At 40.9% G+C, this 12,263-nt stretch overlaps 1 protein-coding gene across 1 annotated transcript in view; it reads left to right on the forward strand.

The window, feature by feature from the left end:
- Positions 1–12,263, forward strand: part of PIEZO2 (piezo type mechanosensitive ion channel component 2) — a 500,927-nt gene that overhangs the window by 416,716 nt on the left and 71,948 nt on the right. Inside the window, exons 17-20 of the mRNA XM_044921024.1 lie at positions 1,430–1,603; positions 5,320–5,361; positions 11,439–11,471; positions 11,838–12,061. Coding sequence (XP_044776959.1) covers positions 1,430–1,603; positions 5,320–5,361; positions 11,439–11,471; positions 11,838–12,061 — 473 coding nt within the window. The remainder of the gene's footprint in view (positions 1–1,429; positions 1,604–5,319; positions 5,362–11,438; positions 11,472–11,837; positions 12,062–12,263) is intronic.

Consider the following 12,263-nt stretch of genomic DNA (forward strand, 5'->3'; position numbering starts at 1 on the left):
ACTCTGCCTGGGGACACATCAGGAAGCAGGACAGACAGAGTCTAAGCACTGCAGAGTTTACATTCCAGTGGAGGAGACAAAAAACAAAAACAAAAAACCCTGCTTAATTGTGCAAAAAGCTTAATTACAAATTGTGGCAAGTCTGTGAAGGACATAAACAAGAGGCTGAGGCAGTGAACAGTGGGGGATACAGACTATAAATGGAGTGGTCAGGGCAGGCTTCCCTGAGGAGGTGCCATTTAAACTCCACCTGAAGGGCTTAAGAAAAGTGTGCGAGTTGGGAGCTGAGATGCAGAAAAGCATCCCAGCAGCAAATGTGAAGATCCTGAGACAAGACTGAGTTTTGCATGAACGAGGAAGCAGAGGACGGTTCGGCTGCCGGGAGCAAGGGGGACAGTGGACAGAGCAGAGGTGGAGAATGCAGCCAGGCACCCGGGATGTGCATGGCTCGTAGGTAGTGGTGTTGGCATTTTATTCTTGGTGAAATTTTTAAGTCTTTAAGGAACTCTTGGTGGGCTGAAAACAAGTGCTGTCAGAGGGCAAGAGTAGAAACCACAGGGGGGGTTAGCCAGCAACAGCAGGGGTCCTGTGAGAGATGATGGTGGTTTCATCTAGAGTAGGTGGTGCAGAGATGGATAACAGAAGTGGGCAGCTTCAAGAGATGTCTAGGAGGCTGAAAGAAATGTGAATGAATGAGATGTGAAGGCAGAGAAAGACAGACTTCCTGATTCCAGAATGTGGCACAGGGTAGATGGTGGTACCAGGGAAGACTCAAGTGGGGGGCCAGGGGTGGAGAATAGCGTGGCTGAGCAAAACTGGGAAACCAAGAACACTGTTTGGAAGACACTCAATATGAAATAACTGGGGGGAAAAAAAACCAACAACTTCTGGTAGATATTTGGACACGAGAGTCCACGGGAGAAGCCTGAGTTGTAAATGCACACTTGAGTCATTGGTATTAAGATGGTGTATAAATCCCTGGGACTTGTGAGATAACCTAGGGAAAAATAAGCTGGAGAAGAGACTCAACACTGAAGTCTGGGGCTATTTCACATCCGGAGGTCCAATAAAAAAGGAGGAGACAGTGACAGAAGAGAAAAACCAGGCCAGTGTGGCGGCACCAAGACCAGAATTGTTTCAAGAAGGACTAGAGGCAGAATTAAAGTTAGAGAAGCAGCCACTGAATTTGACAATATTGAGGTTGTTACTGACCGCTGGAAGAGTAGGTCAGTTGGATTGATGGAGACAAAAACCAAAGCAAATGCACAGAGCTGGTGCAAAGATTCTAAGCAAATGAGAGAGGGTTGCAAGAAATGGTGTAACAGGACAGTGAAGGACTATGATACGATTTATAGCAAAAAGAATGTGCGCTCATTGCCTAAGAAAGGCACTTGCTTTTTGTTTCATTTCATTTTCTTTTGTTTTACAGGCTCGAGGATCTTGGCTTAAAACAGTTTACTGTGGCAGAACTATTCACTCGCATATTCATCCCAACTTCCTTTCTGCTGGTGTGCATTTTACACCTTCACTACTTCCATGATCGGTTCCTGGAGCTCACAGACCTGAAGTCCATTCCCAGCAAGGAAGACAGCGCCATCTACAGGTGAGAGCTTGCAAGAAGCACGAGCCTCTTGGCTAGGGGCGCAACCACTTTAATTCCCCACTTCATTTTTTTTTCATTTATTACACTTATTTATGTTTCTGTAATAGAAATACATGTATATTAATATATGAATATAATGTATAAAATAAGCATAATATGTAACATATACGATATATAATATATTAGAATACATATAATATATATAAACATATATTTATATATCTGCTATATAAATATAGCAAAAAATGTGCCATGATTAGACCCTTAGAGTTTAGAAAGATAATTGTCATTATTGTAGAGAGTGCTGGGCCCCCTGCAGGAAGCCAATAACTAACCTTAGAGTTTCAACCTTAAGCTTTCCATGGGTACCCACCTGTGAGTGAAAAAAAGAAATGAGAAAAAAATGTAGAGTATTTTATGACAGCTTCTGAAACAATACATAGTGACTCATGACTGGTTAATGCAAAGTGATCTTGATCGTCACGTGAGTAGATTTAAAATAGCTGTGCAGACACAAATACTTGAGAGTTGGCGATGGATATTTTGTGTCTGGGCCGTGATGTGTTTTTAGAACATTAAGGAAATCTGGCTGATTCAGAGGATGAGTTTTCTGTTGTGCTAACAACCAGTGAAGAAGCAAGAGTGTACCAAAATGTGATGTGCAGAGTTTTTCCTTCCACTTTGGAAATGAAGAACTTCTGCTAAAAGGATAGAAAGTGCAGTCTGCTAGTAATCAGCATAACATGTAAGGAACTAAAGTGAAGACAGTGTTTGCTTTTATCAGCTCTCTGTTGTCTTCTCATCTATAAATATATAAAATGCTTACAAGCAACAGATGAGGTATCTCTTCCCGGGCCCCTCTGTGTTGCAACCACAATGGTTTTATCACAAATTTCAGAGTCGGGTCCCTTACAGGGAAATTTCAAGCATTCTTCTAATGAACGTTCATACTGATTTCTCTCTTTGCTTCAGATTTAGCTTATGATTCATTTCCTGGAAAAACCCTTGTTAAGCAACCAAGGAAGCAAAGGGCTGTATGGAGGGAGTGGAGATGCCAGCCGACAATCTGCCCTTTAGTCCTTTTGACTCGCTCTGAACTCTTTTTCAAGGGAAACAATGAGCACAGCAAAAGAAGATGAAGTAGTATTTCATCACGCACAGTTTTATGAACTACCAAATGTTCGGTTTTCTGCTATACTAGGGACTGGAGTCGTAGATAACTCCAAGACTCTTTTATTTGGTGATGAAAACCATTTTATAATCTCTATCTATTTATTGATGGCCAGCAGATTTCTTTTCCGTTTTGTGTTTTTTGGACCACAGTTTACATTTCCTTTTTATTCTGAGTATGCTCCAGATGCCTTTCAGTCTGTGAATGGCTCCCAACCAGTAGAATCCAGAGTTATCAGGCATTTATTTCTTATTCTGTCAAGGCACCATCTATAAGCAAGCTCAGCTAAAACCTGTCTCCTCCCAAAGCCCCACCAGGGAGAGGACACGGATAGGGTCAGTGGCTACCCTCAGTGATAATCAAATATTAGGAAAAATAAGGTAGTTATTAGAAGTCTGGGAGCCCCCTAAGAGAGATTACTTCTAGGCAAACTTGTTAGCAAAAGAAGTCACCCCAAGATTAAAAGCTTACAAACACAGTGCCCTCATAGGAAAATGAGATTTATCAATAATTAGTAGAAGTATTTTTGAGGACTTTTTTGACATTGCTTGTGAATACTGGGGATAAAATTAGTATTTGATGTTTACCTCTGACAAGGTAACATGCTTTATTTCATTATAACCCGCACCATTTGTTCAAAAAGTCATATTCAAAAATCAAGAAAAACCTGTTGGTAAGCAAACTATATTTATATGTTTGTAAAAGAAATGATTGGCAATTGCTAATGATGCCTTTAATTTTTTTTTCTTCTAAATGCCTTTCTTCCCTTGGATCACTATTTTTCTCCTCATGCCAAGTTCCTCCAGGATGTAGGAGCTTTCTCCTGCCCTTGCTCTTGTTATCATGTCTTTGAATCTAATGTCACACAATCAAATAGAGATATAGGTTACAGTTTTCCAGGAAATTAGAGATTTTCAGGACCACAGTTTTGTAGGAGACCATGCAGCTCAACAAAGATTGTACCAGCCCAAAAGAATCACAATTTTTGAGACCTAGGGTATGTGAAAATGGAATTTGTTCCTCAGAGTTCCCTGGAAGCATGTAGAACATTAATTATGTAGGTTCTGGGGAAGGACTACAGTCTCATGTGGAGATGTTTTCTCCCTGTTTCCATGGCTGTTCCACTCACAGCCCTCACCCTCCAAGCCATGGCAAGAGAAGAAAGAAGATCTAAATGATCTGTAGCCATTTGAGGTCATTGCTTGCCTTCCTCGTGGCCATGGCTTAGCCCCGAGCATGCCCTGAGCAATTTTCTACCAAGGAAATGTAGAGTGATGAGAGAGTATACAAGGCCAGCTACCGAAAGAGGTTAGGAACATGGGATTTCATTTTTAGTTCTTCGAAAAACAGTTTTCTAAGACCTTATAGAGTTCAAGGTTCGGTTCAAATTCAAGTTAGGTGTTTTGGGATTTCCTGTAACAGTTTAATATAAAAGTCCCCAAATTTTAACTTTGAGTGTAGGATATATATCCCATCTTTTTAAGCAACTTGTTCCCATCCTGGTATTTTCCTTACTTACAATATTTTTTTGTCCCTGGAGCCCTTAATAAGTGACCACATTAAGATCAAAACGAGGAAGAGAAAGAAGTATTTACAGAGTTGGGATTGACTGTCATGCTTTGCCTTCTCTGCTCCTGCCTCCTTTGTAGATGTTTTACAAAATCTGGCCCACAAATTGGGAATAATTGATTCATTGTATTCCATACACTGATTCTAGTACTGTTGCTTCTGTAAATATCCAGCTGTTCTTTTCCTGTTTTGTCCACTGTTTGTGTGTGCTTTGTTTTTGTGCACACATAGGTCGTGTGGGCAAATGTCACTAGTGTCCGAAGAAGAATTTATTGTGTTTAGCCTTAGAGAATTGATAAAATTAGCATTATGAAAAAGTTTTGATATGCATGATAATAGAAGAAACTATTATTATTTCTAAGCAGGTATTCTCAGGAATATTATTTCACTTATATATTGATAAAATGTATAATATTAGAACATAACTACAGTCTATGATAACATATATATTTAATAATAATGTGTGAAATAGCCATTGTGTAATTAAATATCCATCCCTGCAATTTGTCCATACTTTCTTTTAGAACATGCATATAGAAACAAAATGACTTTGTTTAACTTCAGTCTTAGAAAACCTAGGGAATACTATGTTGCATATAGTTACTTAGTAGGATTTCTTTTTTTTTTTTTAATTTGGGGGAAAGAGCAAGAATTCATCTTTTAGATTGTCTTTTACTTGATAACTGTGCTCTGAAAATTGAAACATTACCAATTTTTAGTAAAGTGTGTGAGAGGGGGAGGGACGAGAAGAATGGAGCAACTTGTTCCCTTCAAGCATTTTTCCTGACTAATCTAACTTCACATTGCTCCTGACCCTTGCTGCCTGACTCGTTGTCGTGCATGGAAGTATCAATGAGCACACACCTGAGGACTTAAAGCTTGCAAGACAGTCTACCTTTTTGCTCTCTAACAGTCTCCTCTTTCTCTCTCCCACCTGTCTCCTCATCTCCTTGTGCTTCCATCTCTCACCTCGTAGCCATGCCAAAGTCAATGGGCGCGTATATCTAATAATAAATAGGTGGGTACCTCAATGTTTTCTCTCGTTTTTTTTTTTTTTTTTAACGATCTCTTGGTGTGTTAAACACTTCGCTGTTTTGTAAACAAAAAATGGTGTCATCAGATAGTGGACAGTGGTCTTCAGGTATGCCCATGGATGTATTTTGCCAACCAAACCATTTCGTGTTTATCCTGAATGGTGCTGCAAGTGGATTCGGAGGTTGCCGAGGGTCTTCAGCTGGTGCTCAACCTTTGGTCTGGGTTCAAATGGATGCCCTGTTAATTTTATTCTTTGGTAAAGTAGTTCAACGCTTGCCTGAGAGCTTATTGCCCTTTTGAACACATCACCCAGAGCTCAGCTCAAGAACCACCTCCTCCACAAACCTGCCCACAAATGCCAACTTTCCCCGCTACAAGTATTCTGCCCTTCCTCTGAATTTCCACAGCCCACTTCATCATTGCTGCCTTCTGACACTCTGTCTGCCTGCCTGTCTTATCTCCCTTGCCAGGGGCGTCAGCTCCTCAGGCCTGGAGTCTTTGTATAATTCACCACGTGTCCACTTATCACCTACCTCAGGGCCTCACCCATCTGTTGACCCTCGGTGGATATTTCCTGAATGAAGTGATAATAGTTACAACAATATATGGTTAAAAGAAAATTAAGACATTGGTTTCTTCAAGTATACCTCGACTTGAAAGACCAGCATATTGAAGAAAGATCTTTTATGTCACCAGATTTCACGAAAGATGCAGAGATGGGCACTGGGACAGGGCCCTACCTTAGAGCCCTATCACCCAGCTGGGGAGATAAAACATGCAGATGACCACACATAATAAAGAGTAAGTTTTGATAAGTGTTGTTTGCAGAGTTATCCTCAACTTCCCTAAGAGTACAGAGAAAAGATCCTTTGGGATCTAATTTCCTAAAGCTATCCTGACTTCGTTAAATAGGTGAATTAAAATATCCACTCCTAAGCCAGTAATTTAGTTCATAGAAACATGTATTTTACAATAAATCCAATTAGCAGAATAACTCTTTGAAAGATCTGTTGGTTTTCTATTCCATTCGCTTTTCTCTTAAGTAAAATCCCAAGGCAGACAACCAAATAGCAAAGCCTGGGAGCCAAAACTTCTAGAAAGAAGTGTGAAAAATTAGTGCATCACTGTGCAGATCACTGAAGAAGGAGAGATGAAGACTGGCTGGTTCCTTTGGGAGCCAGTTTTGTTGACAACCTGAGAGAGGAGAGTCAGCCTCAGGTTTTTAGCTGATAGGCAGAGAAGTAAGATAAAGACTCTAGCTGGACATCTTGAGCAACTATTGAAATTTCATCTCTAAACATAAGGAACTTCTCTCTCAATCTCTCTCCACCTTCTGCTCCCCCTCTCCCTCTCCCCCTCACTCCCCTCTACTCCCATATCCCTCCATCCATCCCTCTCCCTCTCTCCCTCTTCCCCTGTCCATCCATCTCTTTCTGTCTCTGTCTTTTCCCTTAAAGTATTTACCATTTGCTCTATGAGGAGATGGCTGGGACACTTAAGAAGGCAGAAGTCGGTTTGATGGGCTCCAGTAGCAGGGGCTGATACAAGTTATGGTTCCAGTCGTCTCAGACTTCTCTCTTGAGAGAACACCTCCCCCATTAACCCAAGTCACAAGGCCAGGGAATGCACTCAGGAATTCTTAGAATGATCAAGATCCAGAGCCATCTAAAATAATTAAAAACGCAAAACATTCCACTGCTAGCACTATCTTCTTTGCTGTGGAATCTTTCATTTTTGTCTGAATGCTAACTTATTAAAAAAGGACAGAGTCGTTCCCCAGGGAAGATGTTACCCAATAAACTCTTCCCTCACTGTGTTTCTGAAAGGCTGTGTGTAAAGCGTGTCCAATTTTGAATTGGACCTGGTCTTGATGAAAATAGTAAGTCAATCCTTTAATTAAGCTTTCTTTCTCCCATAATTTCTTCCTTATATGCTCAGTGTTATTTCATAAGCAGAATAAAGTTTGTAAATGTAAGTTCTGGATGAAAGAGAAGACATGCCTACATTCAGCTTCTGGGTTGATTAAAATTTAAGCATGATCTAACAAGGTGTGAGGTAGGGGTGGTAAGGACAGTGGGTGACTGATAAAATTTTTATGATACGAATAATTGAGAGGAAGTTCCAACTGAATTCCTAAACAGAATGAATTAGAATATTTCAACAGGAGTAATAGTCATTTCTGTCTCGTATGCCAAACCTAGAGCCATCATACCCAATCTGTCGAGTAGATTTTTTTTTGGAGGAAATTACTACCATGCCCATTTAAGATGTGATATTAAACTTAGAAATCAAGTGTTCATCTGTGAATCTGTGTGTATACATTCTAGAAATAATCTTAAGCAGTATAAATATTATTTAAATATTAGTTATAAACACTAGAAATTTGCAAGACACCTCTTTTCTCTAATAGTCTAATGAATAGGGTGGGTGCAGTTTACATTACTACATATTCCAAATTAGAACAGTGATAAAAATAAATGGAATTTAGACTAAGGAGATGTTACAATAGTAGACTTTCCATTTTCTTTCATGGAAACTACCTTAATATGTGATTTCATATATTTACTCAAAGTTAGTTCCTAATACAGAATTAGGTTTCTTCAACTGTCCATGTAACATAATTTGTTTCTTCTGTTTCAAATAAGAATGCCCATGTGGTGTGTGTAGAATCTATTGGCCAAACTTCAGTGAGTCACACTGTATACCAAGCCCAGTGCTACATTTTGCAAGGAAGCCCAGGAGAGTTAAGACTGGCTTTCTGCCCTCAAAGGAAGAGCCCCCAAAACCATCATTAGATTAAAATTAAGTAGATACAAATGGAGAGATGCATGCATCAAGGACCGTATAAAGAACTGTATAAAGAAAGCTGTGGGTGCAGAAGGAAAGAGTGAACGAAAACACAAAGAGGAGAACATCACCTGCTTTGTTAGACTGCAGAAGGAGAAATGGTCAGTCAGTAAGAGGGTTACAGCGCAGAGCCTGGAGCATCGTAAAAGCAAGGTGAGGAAGTTATAGGCATGGATAAAGACAATGCAAAAGAAAAGAAAATGAACTCCATAGTGGGGAAAGGCATGCAAAAAGGTGGGTTTTAAGGAAGTGGGGGCGGGGGTTCTCTGAGAATCCAGTTGATCACCATGTCTATTTATAAATCTCCTTCAAGTGCTGATTAGATCATCTGCACACGAAGATCAGCACAGAATTACCAATATTGTAAGTTTCAGGGAGCGTGGTCACTAATTTTCTTTTTGAAATAACAGGATCCCTTTTTAAAATTTACTGGGCAAGGCATATCTACACTGAGGTACACAGGCTTTCTAGGAGATTCGGTCCAGCTGTTCACTATGGCAAACTGGGGCTAGTTCTGCCCATGAACTCCACGTTGTGCAGACAGCCCCACCTGCGCAGCAGTGCAGCCTCAGCGAATGCAGGGTGGCAGACAGCAGGGAGCGCAGAAGGTGGAGAATGGTGGAGACAGACTCCCAAGGAAGAAACGTTTGCTCTTTTTCTTCCGAATGGCCATTGTAAGATACAAGCTCTGTTAAGAATGTGCTAATGACAGAGTTATAGTCCAAGCTGAGCCCTTGCCCCAGCATGGTGGTGTCCAGCATGGTGTGGTCCCTTGCAAAGGCATATTTCTAACTCCGCTTTTTCATGATACAAATTATCAAAGCGGTACATGAAGATCTATCATTAGCAGATGGTTCTTTACTTTAAAACTATTCCCTGGGTACTAAACACTGTGTTAAGAGCTTAATAGAAATCACCTTAGTTTTCCCAGCATCCTGTGAAGTAGGCGCTATTATTCCATTTTGCAGATCAGCAGACAGACTTTGGGGACAGGGTAGGGAGTTTTGCTAAATCATCTAGCTAGTAAGTTGTCTAGGTGAGGCTTGAATCGGAGTCTTTCTGATTCCAATGAGCATGCTTTAACCTTATTTTGTATTGTCTTCAAAAAAACTGCTATGAAAAAATTGAAGAAAAATGAAAGGTTTTACACAGGTGTCCTTTGTAAAATCGTAAACTCCAGGCACTAAAAAATATTTTCATCTGTACATGTTTTGTGCACACAGATTTTCTCATGCAATTTCTCAGTTAACAGACTCCTAGAGTCTGGTAAACGACAGGCTGATAGAGGTTTTCCCTTTTTTCTCTGTCATCCGTTACAAGCTCCCAACTTTAGACTGCTCCAGAAGGCATCCAGGTCTTACATGCCCTGTTCCTCCCAAGGATTATGTCAGACAGAAACGTGCAGATACTTCGTTCAGACACAGATATTCGGTTCTCTTCCTCCCCAACATTATCTTGTCCCAGATCTCTTGTAGACTGTTACAAGTTTCCAGAAGTCCACCTTCTGGACACACTTCCACAAGGTTTACTCTAGTATTTCTCTTTGATTCCTTCATTCGCTAATCTCCCCTCAATATGCCCTGCCTATGGCAAGACACTTTGGGGGTCTCTTTGCTTGAGGACTTTTTGTTATATAGCCAGCTTGGCAGCTGCAGAAACAGCCTCATCTCTGTAAGTTTCATTCCACTAATTAGCTCTAATTCTTGGCAAGTTGTTTTTCTTGTCAGTACTAAGTCGTGGCAGTATTGATGTAGATGGTAAAAATGCACTCCAAGATGGTCATCCTTCCACTAAATGTCATAATGAGACGTATCTTCTCACTTACAAAATGCGTCCCCTGCCAGTGCTGAAGAAAACATATAAATATTGGCAATTGTGTGACAGCTGACTGCTTTTACATTTAACACCATTTCACATGCAGAGTCCCGGCAAAGCAGGAACAGCACATATGCCCCCTGAGATTTGACACGCAGTGCTGGTGTGTAAAATATGGTATTGGAGTTTCAGGAGTGGGGGGTTGGGGGGACTTCCCCAAAGACAGGAGGGTGGATTGACTAGCTTTGGAAAATAAGAAAGTGGTATGTCATCATAACTCCTTCCACCAATGTGGAGCCATACTCAGGACGGTCTTTCTTTATTGAATTCACAATGTTTCTGCATTCCATAATTTACCTGCTTGGTACCCTGTTAAGAGGAATTACTTTTGAATGATAAAAGCTCTAAAAGTCTAAGGACAATGCAGATTCACTGCAACAGTTACCCAGCTTCACAGATGTGTTTCAAATATAAAATCAATGAGTTGCAAATAAGTGTAGGTTTTTATCTAGCCAAACTTACTCATTTTACAGAAAAAAATGAATTTTAGAAAGGTTAAATAATATGCTCAGAGCCCACAATTATACAGGTAGGATAACATGATTAATTGTCCATCCTGTTACAACCAGGCTGAAATATACATTAATTATTCCAAATGGAGAAGACTCTCAGTATTTCCAGTGGATCTTTCCCTGATATTTTCTTTATTGCCCACAAATGTTCCTTCAGATTGGCCATGAGTAAAAAGATCTACTTTCTAACAATTTAGGAGGAAGATGGTACTCATTATTGTCCAGTATGAAATAAGCTGTAATGCTCCGGCTGCTGTCCGGGCTCAGCGAAACTGTCCCTCTGCCTCACCCAAGCTGTCACACCCCATCTCCCCATGACTGCTATCCCCCAGTAAACACCAGTGCCCGCGGACTGGGACGTAATGCAGACTTCTTACTCCCGAAAGCATTTCGCCTCCTCTGCATATTGCTTTAGATGACAACAGAGTGGGATGAGTCTGTGCAAAGCTTGACTGCGATTACATGTTATTTAAGAGTAATTTTTAAAAATCCTATTTAGAGTGTGAATGACTGGATTCTTATGGGATGGTTTGCTGCATTACTAAAAAAGCATGACATGATTTGCCTCTGTCGTCTATACGTTCTTCCCTTTACAACCTGCAATCCTGTCCACTCTCAACTCAGTCGCCAAACCCAGGGTTCATAGCAAAAGCACGCTATTGACGCCATCCTGGAATGCACTTGGCATTAGGACTTACTGCAACCGCATACAGGAATGCGTTAGTGAATGATATGTAGCATGATGTGTGATCTCTGACATTCCTTATAATTCTTCTGTTCTCATCTCCTTTTTTTTTTTCCTTTCTATTTCAATTACTTTGAGCAGCATCAAGAAAAAATTACCAATCCACCAAAATGAGTAAGTCCCCCGTGAAGCCATGAAATGCTTGCTCTACATGATTGCCATTTCATGCTTCTACATCCTAAACTCTGACCATTTTCTCCTCCGGGAAAAATGTCAAGTTTAGGTGTCGATAGCTCTCATTTCTGACTAATCATTAGAACCCGAATTGGAAAAGCTAACAAGACCTAACTGAGTTTACAGTTTGTTTTTAGAAAGAGCTTAAAAAAAAAAAAAAAGTGACAAGACACTAACAATCCCACATTGCAAGGCCTGTGTACCTGCACTGATTTTCATTTTTATTTATCCTCCTTTTACTTGCCCCTCACTCAAATCTCGCCCAGTGCTCTTTCCTCCCCTGACTCGGCTACTCTCTGCCAACAGACTGGCCCACCCCGAAGGAAGCCTTCCAGACCTTGCCATGATGAATCTGACCACCAGCCTGGAGAAGCCGGACATCAGGAAGCTGGCTGAGCATGGGGATGATAAACCAGAGGGGTGCCCTGAGAAGGCTGAGCTTGGGAAAGACAGCGAGGAGGAGGAGGAGGAAGAGGAGGACGAAGAGGAAGAGGAGGAGGAGGAGGAAGAAGGGGAGGAAGAGACGTCAGGTAACCTGCCCACGACCAGTAGCTGCTCAGAAAATCCTGGCTGACAGACTCAGTGAACGAAACAGACTTGTTCCCAGTGGATAGAGATTTGATCCAGTCCATGAAGTAGAAGCTGGGGTGTGGTCTTTGGGCTGCTATAGTTACAACAGTGGCGGTTCCAATTGCTCCCATCATTTCCTTGTGATTCTGAGGTAGGAGAAGA

This window comes from Neomonachus schauinslandi, chromosome 14 (genome assembly GCF_002201575.2).
Source record: "Neomonachus schauinslandi chromosome 14, ASM220157v2, whole genome shotgun sequence".
NCBI classification, from domain to species: Eukaryota; Metazoa; Chordata; class Mammalia; order Carnivora; family Phocidae; genus Neomonachus; species Neomonachus schauinslandi.